This window comes from Mauremys mutica, chromosome 10, assembly GCF_020497125.1.
Source record: "Mauremys mutica isolate MM-2020 ecotype Southern chromosome 10, ASM2049712v1, whole genome shotgun sequence".
NCBI classification, from domain to species: domain Eukaryota; kingdom Metazoa; phylum Chordata; order Testudines; family Geoemydidae; genus Mauremys; species Mauremys mutica.
In genome coordinates this window covers 32,899,243-32,914,026 of record NC_059081.1, presented here as the reverse complement: position 1 = coordinate 32,914,026, position 14,784 = coordinate 32,899,243, and the positions used below count along the sequence as shown (strand labels likewise).

Below are 14,784 nucleotides of genomic sequence, written 5' to 3'. Positions count from 1 at the left end.
TACTATGGCAAATGGCTGACACTATTGTGGTGGGTCCCACGCTTTTCCTTGGTGTGATGGGTCAGGGCGTTGCCCCTTGCCCCTATTCTCGGGCGTTGACGGCTCCGCTATTGCCCTGTTGTGGGAGAGAAGGGAAGCAGGGAAGGGACCCGGGTCAGCCCCCTACTCTGGGTCCCAGCCCCTTCAGCTTCATGGGCTTCTTTCCCTCTTTCCCCGGGGCAGGGTTTCTCTCTGTCCTCTGTGCCTGGGGAGGACCCCTGCTCTGCTTGCGCAGGGATTTGCTTCCCCTGGTACTCTGATCCTCTGGTCAATAACAGTATTCTTGCAAACTACAGTCAGCTCTCCTTCCCTCCTCCTCAGGGAGGAGAGGTCAGCCCAGCCCTGCAGGCAACCCCTGCTACGCTGGAGCAGCCCCTCTCCCTGCTGAAGTGGGGCAGGCAGCGGTGTCATGGCAGGGCTCAGGTGAGACCCCACCTCCAAGGCGCAGCAGCGCCTCCCCAGGTGACCTCTCCAGCCAGCTCCCTTCTGGGGCCTTAATTGGCTTCAGCTGCTCTAACTACCCTGTAATAACCTCTCCTCAGTCCACAGGGAATAAGGCCTTAATCATCCTGGGGCATATATACCTCCTATCTATCACTCCCCTGCTGCCCTCTGGCCCTGCTGCATCACAGTAGTAATAAAGAATATATAATAATCTAGCAAAAGGTTTCTAAAAATATTAATGATAGAAAATCTACATTAACCTTTGTTCAGCAAAGTACTGTATGTGCCTTATTTAAACAATACAATCATAGCTGGAGCAATGTAATTTATTAATATGACTAGAGCAGAAAAGGTAACATGCATGTTCATGGATTTATCAGGTTTCAATACTTCACTTACTGACACCGTTAGGTTTCCCCAAGGTATGTCCAATGCAGAGATATTGTGGTCATTCCAATATTGCAAGGTCTTATTGCTAGGATTATGTGGCTCCACACAACTACATCTGAAAAGATAAAGAAATATTTTTTCATATTTACTTATGAAATCCAAACTCTTTATTATGCTTATGGCATTAGTATATTAAAATGGTGCTCTACTTTTTAATATAATTTTAGTTCAATTTAATTCAGTGAATTCTTGTTATGGAGCTGAATATAGATCAATAGTTATCAGTACTGCAGGAGCATATTTCACTGTGAAGTACATGTGCATATATAGTACATAACATTGTGGTGACACATGTAACTGATTATACACAGTAACACAATTGTCTTTCTATTCTATTGTTGCACTCCAGATTTCATTAAGAGCACTGACTTGCTATTGAGTATGTGCCAGGGCTATTAAGCCCATCTCTCTCAAGTTTCCTGCATGGAGATGACCTATTATTCATGGCTCTGGGCTCTAGAGTCATGCATTCCTCATACTCTAACCATGCTGGGTTTCCCCTCTCTCTTTTATAATTGTCCTGACAAACCTGCAGGACAAATGTCAGGGTTTTGCACTATCCCCAGGGCATGCCGCACTGCATCTGCCATTTTCCCCCTCCTCCACAGCTGCTCTTAAAGTTTCATTTTCATTTTAAAGTTTGTATTTGAACACAGGAAATGTGGCAGAGGCAGCGTGGGAGGACAATGCTCCAAACAGGCAATTTAAAATCAAAATTAAGTCTTAAGCATCTGAAGCAGCTGTGGGAGGCTTGCTCCTCAGCAGAGTCTTAAAGAGTATGTACGGTACTTTGCAGATTCTGAAAGGAAAAAAATCTTGCCTTGCAGCATTCTTCAGTCAAGCACACTTAAAACCTACAGTACAAAACTAGCAATAACAGCTGCAAAAAATGCTGTGCCCCACTTAGTGTTAAACATTTCATGGGCAGCTGTGGCCTGGTATACTAAGCGTAGGGTGGGAGTCACTAGATCTGTATTCAAATCTTGACTCCGCCACTGAACCACAGTATGTATTTAGACAAGTCATTAACCTTCTCTGTGCTGTTTCCCTATCCATTAAATAGGGATAAGAATTTTTACCCAGGTTTAAAAAGTACTTTATGTTCTGCAGATGAAAACTGCAGCTCTCTATACTGCAAAGCACAAAGTAGATTTCCACTGAAGTACTATACATGTGACCCAGAGGTGAAAGTAAGCTGGTCCGGTCCGGTCCGGCGTACCAGCAAGAGCCAGTACGCCGTGCTGGACCAGACTGGCTTCCCCAGGCTGGTGATTTAAAGGGCCTGGGGCTCCCATCAGCAGCCAAAGCCCCGGGCCCTTTAAATTGCCACCAGAACCTGGAGTCTGGGGTAGCGGCAGCAGCTGGGAGCCCCTGGGGCCCGTCGGTGATTTAAAGGGCCCAGAGCTCCGCTGCGGTAGCAGCAGCTGGAGCCCTGGGCCCTTTACATAACCCCCTAGTTCCGGGGCTCCCAGCCGCCTCTGCAGCTGGTAGCTCCGGGGGTGATGTAAAGGGCCTGGGGCTCCCAGCCACCGCTACTGCAGCCAGAGCCAGGGGATTTTAAGGCCCTGCCTCTTCTGGTTAAGGCCCCGCCCCCTGCTCAGGACTCTGGAGTACTGGTAAGTCCTTTAAGTTACTTTCACCCCTGATGTGACCCCACACCTGCATTTAACATTTAGAGACATATTTTCTTTGTAAAGTATCAGAGGGGTAGCCATGTTAGTCTGGTTCTGTAGAAGCAGCAAAGAATCCTGTGGCACCTTATAGACTAACAGACGTTTTGCAGCATGAGCTTTCGTGGGTGAATACCCACTTTGTCGGATGCAAGACTAGCAATAACAGCTGCATCCCTTGCATCCGAAGAAGTGGGTATTCACCCACGAAAGCTCATGCTGCAAAACGTCTGTTAGTCTATAAGGTGCCACAGGATTCTTTGCATTTTCTTTGTAGACCTCCTTGGTTTTACTTTAAATTAAATCATATTATTAAAAATGAAACAAACAATGAAAAAAATAACAACTCATAAACAAGGAACATAAAATAAAGCAACAGCATACAAAGAAACTTAGAAATGGATGCCCTGATCCAAAGTCACTTGAATTTTTCAACAGGCTTCAATGAGCTTTGTATCACACCCTGAGTGCAGAGTAAATGTGTTCAAAACTTTGTTCAAAATATTATTGAACAAAATAAATAGAACACATACATTAATACTGGATTAAAGTAGCATAATAAAGCTGATGCATGACAATGTATTAGCTACATTATTGCAAGGAAATACATGTTTTTTGTGTAATAATGCATGTGTCTATTTCCAGTTACTATTTCCTGTGAACATAGTGAGGCAGAAGCTTCCTGCCCCCTGAAGTCCAGTGCTGATCATAGATTGGTCAGACAGAGCGATACAGCCCATTAGCTTTGTGATTACAGTAGCCAGGGTGATATAGAGTGCCTCTTTCTGACAATAAAAATCAGACAAACACCTGAAAATATTGGGTGTATTTTGTGGTTGGGTCAGTCACATTGTATAACACTATATAAATAGATCCTTTCTCACTAGCATTATCACCAAGTCCTTCCCAGGGAGACATGAAGCTCTAGTCTAGCATTTACTAAATTCCATAGACGTTTGTTAGAGGTCGGTAGACCATTTATCTGCAGGATATTTGTGTAAGCACAGTCCACACAGACCAAATCTTGAGCCTGCACCATTAAAGTCAATGTGAGTCTTGCCATTGATTTAAGTGGGAACAGAATTAGATCCTTGGTGAGTGGATCAAATTCTTTTCTTTTCTACCAGATACACGGAATTAAAGCCAAAGTAGATGTTCACTCTGTTAAAGACATCAGTTTGTTGTGACTATCACTGTACAAGTGCTGCTACAGGGGATACAGTAATTATAGCTTAAGGGAATGCCTCAGAAAGTTCTGGCTTAATATTGAAGTAGCCCTAGGTGGTAAAAAGATGAGATTTCCACTATGCCTCTTCAAATAATCTTACAGCTCTGGAGAAAATATACCCTCTTGGGAGCTATGCAGCCAGCAGATGGATGTTTGTAGTGACACCAGAGAGCCTTTTCCAGACTATAATTCAGCAGGAATTTATTAGTCAAATTTATTAGCCAGCAGAAATACTGTGTTCAGGGACATTTTACTAACAGTCTGAGGTTTTAAATTTTAAAATCTTAAATTAAAATAAGTAAAGGGGAATACAACAGCAATAACAAGTCCCTTTCATTACTACTTTTTCCCCTGTAATAGTGACCTAAGCCCTCAGGACTAAAGTAAAATACATTGCAGTGTGTGCCAGTTTTTTTCTCTTCCTCAGAATATTGTCTGTGGTGTGATAAAATGGTGCATGCAAAGCTGGAATAAGTAATAACTCACTGTCTCTATTGCAGGTTCAAAGATTCCTAGCAGAATGCTATAAAGATAAAGGTTTATGGTTGCCAACTACTCAGCATCTTAGACACACTGTCTGACCTGCTGAAGAGTTGCCTTGTTCAAATCAAAGAGCAATGTGCTATGGACACTTGTACAAATATGTTTATAAAGTAATGTAGTATAGTTTTAAACACCATATTTGCCAAATAATATTCTTTACTGCCCTTTCTGGAAAGAGTAATAAGTCAGCACCTCAGCCGTCATTTTGGTTATGCTAATAGATACATAATGATTTGCTAGGAAGAAATTGCTGTTTTCACAGACAACAATACAAAAGGGAAGGCCTGCTAGTATTAATGGTAGTGAACACTTAGGTGTCATTATTGACAAAAATAAGATGATTAAACTTTAGCACCTCTGTTGGCAGAACCAATCTAGTGACAAAATAGCTGCTTCTTGCATCCTTGGCCTTTGGTCAATGCTTTACCTAAATGCAAAGGGTTCTCACATTTCTCTTTTATTGGACAAACTTCAGATATTACCTTGCCTCAACCACCTTGTCTCTGTAATGACATGGCTACAGCTACACTACATATATGACAAGACACGTTTAAAATATCAGAGTAAGGAAACAGCAAGGGATCTGGTTTCTTGGGATTGTGAAAGGAAAGATAAATGCTGAGCTACCAAGAAGTCAGTCAGGAAAACAGAAATCTACAAATACAAAAACAGTTCTTCATTTTGTTATCATTTCCTGTACTTAAAAAGGATAACCCTTTGTTAACTGAGACTCTGGCTTTTTCTAGAATGAGTCCATTTACTGTCAGCAGCTCCATGGTCTGCAATCATGGCCAATAAAGGGTTAATGTTCATAAAAGAAGTTCTACTATGTGGGAGGCATTTTTCACACTGGCACTTCATCTAAAAGCTTTCACAAAGAAATGGTTCTGAGATGTGAGCTCAACCCCCTTCCAAGATGAGAAACATCTCTCTGTAAAAACAGATTTGATCTAATGAGAGTTTAGAAGTATGGTACTACATGTTCTATATGGAGGATTGTTAGAATGTACTGTACCCATGGCTCAAGAGATCAATATACACCGCAAAACTAGCCAAGGTCTTTGTAAAGTCTTCATAATCCTCAGAAATTATGTGGTTTAGACTGCATAACACCTGAAAACTGGGTGACTGAGGGGTAAGAGTGGACCCCGTGGGAACCTCTCTAGGGTTTCCAGAGTGGAGGAGGTGATAGTGAGCAGGGTGTCAGCAATCAGAAACTGAGAAGGGCACATGCTATACAAGAAAAAGAGAGACAGAAGAAGCAGCAGATGGGGAGAAGGGGAGGGTAGCACCTGGGAAATTAGTTGGATGGTAGGTAGGGTAGAGTTCTGGCTGATGGGAGGCATAGGTAGAGGGAAAAGGGAAACATTTGTCATGTTGAAGCTGGAGGAACTGGATGCTGAGGTTAGTGTAATTTTCAGAAAAAGAGGGAAATCATTGGATGATTAGACGGCTAGGAGGGGTTCAGTCACTCTATAGTAGGAAGGATCAGCGGGTGTTGCAAGGGACAGCAAATGAACATTTAAATTAAAAATCATTTAAAATAATTCATTAATTTAATTCAAACTCAGTTTTATATCCATAGTGCTAATGAGGAGGTCTATAAATCAGGGGCTAAATTCTGTTCTGACTTACATTCCCTGCAGTTCTACTGATTTCAATTGCCACAGGACTTTGCAAGATAAAAATTAGGAGAACTTGCCTCTAAGTAAACTGTGTCTTTAATTTACACACTGAAACATCTAAAGCTGGCATGCATGCAGCACTGTATGTGCAAAACTAGTCTTCATGATATGCTGCACAGGCACTGATTTCTATACTCTTTATAGGACATGCCAGATTGACATGAACTTGGCTTCTTAAATAAATCAAGGAGTGGGATTTTCTACTCCTAATTCTTAAGTACATGTCAATACCAAGACAGATTGTAATATGCATACTACTATGCCAAGAAATCACTTTGAAATTATTCAATGTAATCTGTTAATAATTTAGTAACTTCTGGTGGAGAATTATTTGGTTAAGAAACAACATGAACTCATCATTTTGGAGGGAAAAAAAACCAATAAAGAAAGACGAAGTGTCTATGGTTATGTCTACAAAGCACAAAAGCCTGGGCTGACTCAGGTTTAGGCCCAAGCCCTCCTTCCATCCACACACAAATCAGTCTGACTCAGGCCAGGAACCCCACTGGACTCTGGCCCATGGACCGTGGTGCGGGGTGGGTCACAGCCTGAGTCCTGCTGTGATGTGGGTCAAAGCCTTGGCATTTTGCAGTGTGGGTGTAACTCAAATCCAGGTCACCAGCCTTGGGTCTGGAGAATCCGTCAATGCTATCCCTGTGCTTCTCTGCCTGGCCATCCCATAATTTCCCACACTTGCTTTCCAGGAAACAAAAGGAACCTTGTGGTTCAAATACAGCTGCTCAGCATTTAACCCTTCATTTCCATGCTCAACTGGAAACAGTCAACCCTCACACATACACCGCTACCTCGATATAACGCCACCCAATATAACACGAATTCAGCTATAACGCGGTAAAGTAGTGCTCCGGGGCGGGGCTGCACACTCCGGTGGATCAAAGCAAGTTCAATATAACATGGTTTCACCTATAACACGGTAAGATTTTTTAGCTCCCGAGGACAGTGTTATACAAGGTAGAGGTGTATTAATACGGCCAGCACAAAGAAGTCCTGCACCAAGCACACTGCTAGCTGACCAGAGGAACACAGCTGGATTCTGGTTAACCTTGGGCATGAGTTGAGCAAGACATTCAATTTTATCAAGAACAGAAAAAAGCAGCTATGTCTTCAAAGCTATATGTGAGGGGCTGTTACCATTGGGGATTGACTGGAAAGCAGAACAATACACAGAGCAGATTGAGTGTCTGAAGACAGAGTACCACGAAGTCAAAGCTTCTAACAGCACCTTTGGGAATTCCCCATTTTTCTGCCCTTTTTATGAGGAATTTGACTGGGTACTGTAGTGAGCACTGAGCCCACAGTGTTGCATCACAATCGGCTGAGCAGGGTTGGCACCCTTATAACCCCCAATCACAAGCACCGCTGGAGGACAACCCGCTGTTGGATGAGGGCAAGAGGTGACCCTGGTGCTGAGGCTGGTAACTGAAGAGGTTTCGCTGCCATTGCCTCTGCAGCACATCCTACAGCCATACTCAGAGGAGCTGTACGGGGATGGCCCTGGGGAGCAGCCGACTGCAGAAGTGGTATCAGAGCAAGTGCTGGAGCCGAAGCCTGGTAAGTTTCTGCTACCACGTTTGTTGTTGTTAATATATGAACGGAAGGGATTTTTGGTTAGTGGCCCTATTAAGTTATTAAAACTAGCAGGGGTTTTGATGTGCTTCTGTTCAGGGCAGAACCCATGCCGTTCCCCTAGCGCCCCCCCCCCTCCTGACACCCCATGGAATTAAAAAAAAAAAAGAACAAATATTAAACAAGCAGTTACAACATTTTTACTGGTTACTGATGGATTGTTATAAGTATGGGTTGGGGCTCCACAATTAACAGCCTCATGTACCCCTCCCATGTAATATAGAGCATCTTATAAATCAGCCATGCCCGCACTGTCCTAGACCACCTGTAAACTGAGTCCCAAAAAAACTGGCTGTTACGAGTCCAAACAAAACCAAGTGTGTATTTAGTCCTTTGCTGGCTTTAATATATGAATTCAAATTACAGCAGAGGTTGGCTGTTTATCTGTGTTAGGGATCCCCGTGGCAGACAGGCAGTCAGGTCTGTGCGTGCATGCATGGTGCTTGTAAGGAGGATGTACTACATGTCCATGCTAACTCAACATCTTGTTCATTTTACTAAGAATTTTTCCCCATCGTTGGCTGGTGATGAAAGTGAACTTCTCACAAAGTAGGAACTCTAGATGATCTGCTATGATCCAGAGCAGGGCACATTTATTAGTTCCACCTCTGTATTTCAATAGTCTCCTCCACAGCAACACACACTGGTCATTCTCTAGATACCTATATATCTCCTTAGCACAGATGGATGGCTGTCCTCCGCTGGCCTGGAATATAAGTTAACATTTCCATATGGGGACCTACAGAATATCAATGTTCTCCAGCGCTTGCCCTGCCTGAAAGGTTTGAAAAACCATAGCCAGTGTTTAGACAACTCATAAGCTCCCTTACTCTTCCCCACCCTGGAAAACAATCAAGGAGATATAGAAAACATTCCAATTGAATTTTTACGTACATCTTGCCATGATATGAGGTGCTTTTCAGTGCTGCTTCAAAGGATGTTGGAAGTGGCGGGTATTTTTTGTGTGAATAAAATAAAGTCCACTGATACAAAGTGTCATCTTTTGGCCTTTAATTAAAGCAGCCTCTTTGATTGAGGCACCAGGAGCCTGTGGAAGCAGACCCACCCTACTGCAGGCAAGGAGAAAGGCCAAGATAAGCTGATGGAAGAGATTCTACTAGATAAAATAAATCGGCAGACAGAGTCCCAGAAGGACCAAATGGAGTATCAGAAGGTGAAGGATGCAAGGTGGGTGGAAAAAGAGACAGAGGCTGCACGGTGCAAGAAGAAAGTGGTGGACAGACCGCAGGTTGAGGGGTGAAGACAGAGCACAGCAGAAGGAGTTTGAGCAGTTACTTGTACTCATGGCTACCAGCCTGCAGGCTCCACTGCCACCTTCATCTCCTGCACGACTTGAGTTCCCTCCATGCTATTGTATCCTGCAGGCTAGGCAGGATTTGGACAATTCAGAGACTGGCTGGACCACATCACAGGCAATGAACAATAGCACCCAGAACAGACAAATGTACCCTCTGCATTCATCCACTCCAGTCCACGAGCAGCCTGCACATGCAAAATTCACCAGAAAGGCCAAAAACAGAAGGACAGTGGACACCCAGGAATAGCTGAACATGTCATTTGGGAACATGCACCTTTCACTGTTTTGGCACTGAGTTTGTTTACTGTGTTGTGAGTTTTGATGGCAGCTGGTCTGCTTTTCTAGTTCTAACTTTGATATATAAATACCTGCATAAAATTAAGTATTGAATTTGCACACAAGGTTACAATAGCAAGTTTTACTGTATGTAATGTTAAAAGTGGCACTAACTTTAAAAAAAATGTCACCACATGCCCATTTGCAATAAATGTCATAATAAAAATTTACAAAAATATCATCACAGTAATCCACAAACTGAGAGTTGAAGCACATTGCCGATATTGATAAAATGCATAACACATTTTTGTACGTTTTATGAAAGTGTTTCCAAAATTCATAATACAGAATACCAACACATTTAAAACAAATACCCACACCTATACACAGCCTCAAATTCCACTTCATTCCCTTTCATACATGGGACCATGCAAACCCATTATGTGGGTGCACAAAGCATCCCTGATTTAGGGTGACCAGACAGCAAATGTGAAAAATCGGGATGGGGTGGGGGTAATAGGAGCATATATAAGAAAAAGACCCGAAAATCAGGACTGTCCCTATAAAATCGGGATATCTGGTCACCCTACCCTGATTGCACACATGAACCCAGCACCAGTCAGGAGAGGTACACTGTCTGGATACGTGTGCCTGTTCAGAAACCCAGTGGTGTCTTGAGTCCACTCCTGGCACAAAGGTTCTTACTTGTCCTTGCAGACATTGAGCAGAACACAGCAGAACACAATAATGCAGACTGCACCGATGACAAAGGTTCTGAAGGCAGTGCCAATGGGATTTCAAATTCATATTCTACCACCATCTTACAGCTACTGAGTGTGTAGTTGAACCTTCTTTTGCCAGGTCCTCTGAAATCAGGGTACAGTTTCATAAGCCATGGCAACAGGGTTTAAGCGAGATACCCTAGAACAACAGTAAGGATAATGTCCCAGCTTCTCCATGAAGGTAAACTCCCACACTTTGGAACACTCTAGCATCATGTATTCTATGATAGTATCCATGTATCTGCCCTTGTGGTTGACCAGGGCCTGCATCATGATGGAGTAATACCCTTTGCAGTTTATGTACTGAAGTGCTCCTTGCAGACAGGGCCGGTGCAACCATTTAGGTGACTGCCCGCTAGGATTTGGGGGGCAGCATTTTCTTCGGCAGTGACCGCAGCGGCCGGATCTTCAGCCACCCCAATCGCCGCCGGCATTTAGACGGAGGGAGCTGGGGCAGGGGAGAGCGGGGAGGGCCGCCTGCAGCAAGTAAGGGGGGGGCGGCACGCAGGGGAACTCCCCGCCCCAGCTCACTCCTGCCCCGCCTCCTCCCCGAGCACGGCGTGGCTGCTTCACTTCTCCTGCCTCCCAGGCTTGTGGCGCCTAAGCTGATTGGCGCTGCAAGCCTTGGAGGTGTCTGTTACAGCTCCATTTTGTTTCTTAAAGCTGTCCCCTTACTCCATTTTGTTCTTGTTCTCCTCTGTGGCCGCCCCTCCCTGGCTGTTAAGTTGTTTACCAGGGCCTCTGCCCTTCTCAAAGGGAGGGCCCCTTAAGTTGTTTAACAAAAGCCATTGCCCTTCTCAAAGGGATGGCCACTTGTGCTAAGTGGGACCACTGCCCTGTTCAAAGGGTTAGTCCTGTTATCACCTTGTTAAAACCTGGGCTTGGTGTAGGGTAGGCTCTGTCCATAGCTGCAAGACCTATTGTGTTTTTAAGATCCTGGGCTCATACCTCTGGGCTCAGGACTAGTCCAAACATGTCTTGGTGGCTGCCTGCAAGTTTTTTTTTCTCTGCCTTCTCTCCTACCTGTAAGAGGGGGAGCCAATCAGAGTTACTGGCGGGAAGCTGCCAGGGTTTGCCTTTATAAACAGACATTTTTGAACAGACTTCAGAAAGGTTCTTGCATTGCTGCCTGGTCTGATCAGCCAGGGGTTCTGGGGGTCCTTTCTCCGCTCTCGTTTTATTTTTGAGCGTACCCCCGTTTTTGAACCCCACCCCCCACGAAGAACGAATTGCTGCCTGAGAGATCTCCTGATTATCAAGACTGTACCGAGCCTTCTGATGTTCTTGCTGCTTCTGCCTCTGCTGCTGCTGCCTTGTGGGATGGTAATGTTGGTGCCACTAGACCTGAGTAAACCAAAGTTGTGACTGCAGGCCTGAGTGAACCAGAGGTCTTCCATGCTGTGAACTTCAACCAGCCTAAGATGCTAACAGACTGCAAGCAAAATGTGTAACTGTCAGCAATCTCAGCTTGCAAATGTAGGAGTTTAAAACAGCAAAAGCGGCGGGGAGGAGGGGGAGAGGGAGGAGGAAAATCTGTATGCGTTTGTTCTGTCAAGGCCAATAGATAAGCTTGTGGAGGAGAACTTTTCTAACACGCTGAAATGTAATGCCTAGTGTAGCTGCTGCTGGGAAGGGAGGGGTGAGGGGGAAAACCGAACAAAAGGCTTACACAAACAAGGGGGGTATAAATGCTGGGATCCCGCCTGTGCGCGGGTGTGCAGGATTTGAGAATGCTTTTCTCCCTGGCACCATATTTGGGCTCAAATAAACCTGGTTTTGCTTCTCCACCCTGGTGTGATAATTAGTGCGACGCACACCGGGCAACGAACTCTGCTGTTGCTCCGCCTCGGGCTCTTTGAGCCGGCAACAGTAAGAATCCCTCTGTGAAACTTTCTATACTTTTATTTTATTATTTTAGCTGCTGGCTCTGTCTCCCCAGCACACAGACTCAAGCTAAACCTTGGTCTGTGTCCTAAAACCTCTCTTACCCCCCACCATCCTGGCTGCTGGCTCTGTCTCCCCAGCACAGACTCCCCAGCTAAACCTTGGTCTGTGTTTTAAAACCTCTCTCTTAAACCCCGTGGCACTCTGCCACTGAATATAAGTTTGTGCTGCTGCTAAGTTCTGCTCCTGTGGGCTTTGCCTTGGACTGTTTTCAGCTGTATCCACTGCTGCGCCCCCCCCCCCACCACTTTGGAGCTGTGTCCTGGACACACACCACTCAGCCCTCTGGAACTATCCTTAGCATAAGGTGCACCCATTAAGTTAAGTTTAGCATTATACTTTGTAAGTTAGGCTTAGAGAATTGTTGCATTGTGTTTTGTTACTTGCTAATTTGTGTAGTCTTGGTTTATCTAGATCATAGATAAGATTTTGTTGTGTTCTGTATAATTGTAATTAAGTCTGTCTTCCCACTGCACCCCCCCCAGCTTCTCTGTGTCCTTCTACCTTGTTACACTCTCTCTGCTGCTTAAAACTTGCAGCCTGTTTGTTCTTCCTAGCCTGTTTGCTCTGTGTGTCTGTGTCTCTGTGCTCCTACTGCCAAACCTCAATTGTATTGCTGAAGTCTAGCACAAAACCCCATTGGTTACTTTTTCCTCTCTGATACACCTCACATTCTACATTTACACCACTGTGACACATTTTACCTAAAATTGTTTGTTATTTAACATATTTTTCCATAACTATTAGTTGGTTATATGCTGCTGTGACACACCTTTTTACATAGAAATCGCTAGCTACCTGTTACATTTATACTTCAGTGTTAGTTGGTTACCCACTGTATTGTATCCTGCTGTGTTGTACCCCACTATTGAAACCCCCTTACTGTTCACCAAAAAGAAACCCGTCCCCAATTGTCTACCTTAACAAACCCCATACCCCTCACTATTGAATTTTCCCTGTTTTTGCATGTTATTAATAAAGTTTATTTTGCACCCCACCCGTGTGGTAATTGCTCCCCAAGATCCCATATACCTGCTGGCAGGGACAGGAGGCAGGAGAAGTGAAGCAGTGACGGGGTGCTCAGGGAGGAGGCGGAGCAGGGGTGAGCTGCTTCACTTCTCCCGCCTCCCAGGCTTGTGGTGCCAATCAGCTTAGGCGCCGCAAGCCAGGGAGGCGGGAGAAGTGAAGCAGCGACGGGCGTGCTCGGGGAGGAGGCGGGGCAGGGGTGAGCTGGGGCGGAGGGGATGCCTCAGAGCGGAGGGTGGGGAGCTGCCGCAGGGGGGGGCGCCTCAAGGCGGAGGGGGGGAGCTGCTGTGGGTGGGGATGCCTCAGGGCGGAGGCTCGGGGACGGGAGAGGGCGCAAGGTGGAAGTTTCGTCTAGGGCGCGAAACATCCTTGCACTGGCCCTGTTTGCAGAGGGCAAACGATACATACATGAGTCCCATAGACAGCTCCAGTGCAGTCTAGGAAATGCATTCTCTCAAAGCCAGCAATTATTTGAGGAATATTTGGAATCACACCCACCTTTGGGTACATCACAGTCCTGATCGCTTCACAAACCTCTGCCACAACACCACTCATAGCTGATTTGCCAACTCCAAACTGGTTAGCCACAGACCTGCAGCAGTGTGGGGTAGTCAGCTTCCAGGTAGCTACGGCGACCCAATTTGAGACCCTCCTGTGGTTGTTGTGACACTGGAGGGTTGAGGCAAACTGATTACAGACTTCTAGGAATGTTTGCTTCTTCATGCAAAAATTCTGGGCCCAATGATCAGTCTAGGTCCGCTTTATGAAGTGATCCCACCAATCTATGCTTGTAACCCTACTCTAGAAATGATGGTCTACAGAGGGGGAAGATGCAGCTAAGGCAACAGGCAGGAGCAGCATCAGCTGGCTTGCAGCTGGCATGGCATTATCTGCCCCTGAGAGGTGCCTTCAGCAGGTCAAAAACTGCCACCAAAATGTCCACCAGTGTCCCACAGATCATAGACTATCAGGGTTGGAAGGGACCTCAGGAGGTCATCAAAAGCAGGACCAATCCCCAGACAGATTTTTGCCCCAGATTCCAAAATGGTCCCTTCAAGGATTGAACTCCCAACCCTGGGTTTAGCAGCCCAATGCTCAAACCACTGAGCTATCCTTCCCCAGATACCTGATTCCCAAAATAGATCTGACAGCAGGAGGTGAAGAAGTTCTTCCACTACATTGGGACCCATGCTGATGGTTCCAGCTGCTGGGAGCATTCAACACAAAATAGCTTGGTTGGATGTGCTGGTGAACTATACCCAGCTACTTCTAGTGGGACAGACCGACAAATTCCTGGACAACCCACTATGAATGAAGCCATAAAGCAGCTAGACTGGCGAGGGCACTAGAAGCCCTGGGATATGATGATATAAACCCATAGTAGCTGAAATTGTGATGGTTGTGAGGCCTGGGTTTCTAATGCAAGGTGGACACTCCTGGAGGCTTGGAGATATCAAGTCTCCAGGTGCAGATCCCACAGGCTTACTATGCTGTGTATATATCCTAAGGTCCCAAGAACCCAGAAATATCAACTAAAGAAGTAATTTGTGTCCCATATTTGAAGATAAGATAAGCAGCATTTTAAGATACTTAAGAATACTGGATCATTGTTTTTAAAGCAGTACTCCTTGCACCTAAGATGCCTATTTTGTTCTGCTCTTCAACTCCTGTTAGCATTTTAAACTCACACGATTGGGGGAGAAGTAGGACAAGCACTACATTTTTAACAAAG

At 45.2% G+C, this 14,784-nt stretch overlaps 1 protein-coding gene across 1 annotated transcript in view; it reads right to left on the bottom strand.

Annotated features, from left to right (window-relative positions):
* SLC4A10 (solute carrier family 4 member 10) overlaps positions 1-14,784 on the bottom strand; it is a 191,642-nt gene that overhangs the window by 27,547 nt on the left and 149,311 nt on the right. Inside the window, exon 15 of the mRNA XM_045033036.1 lies at positions 883-988. Coding sequence (XP_044888971.1) covers positions 883-988 — 106 coding nt within the window. The remainder of the gene's footprint in view (positions 1-882; positions 989-14,784) is intronic.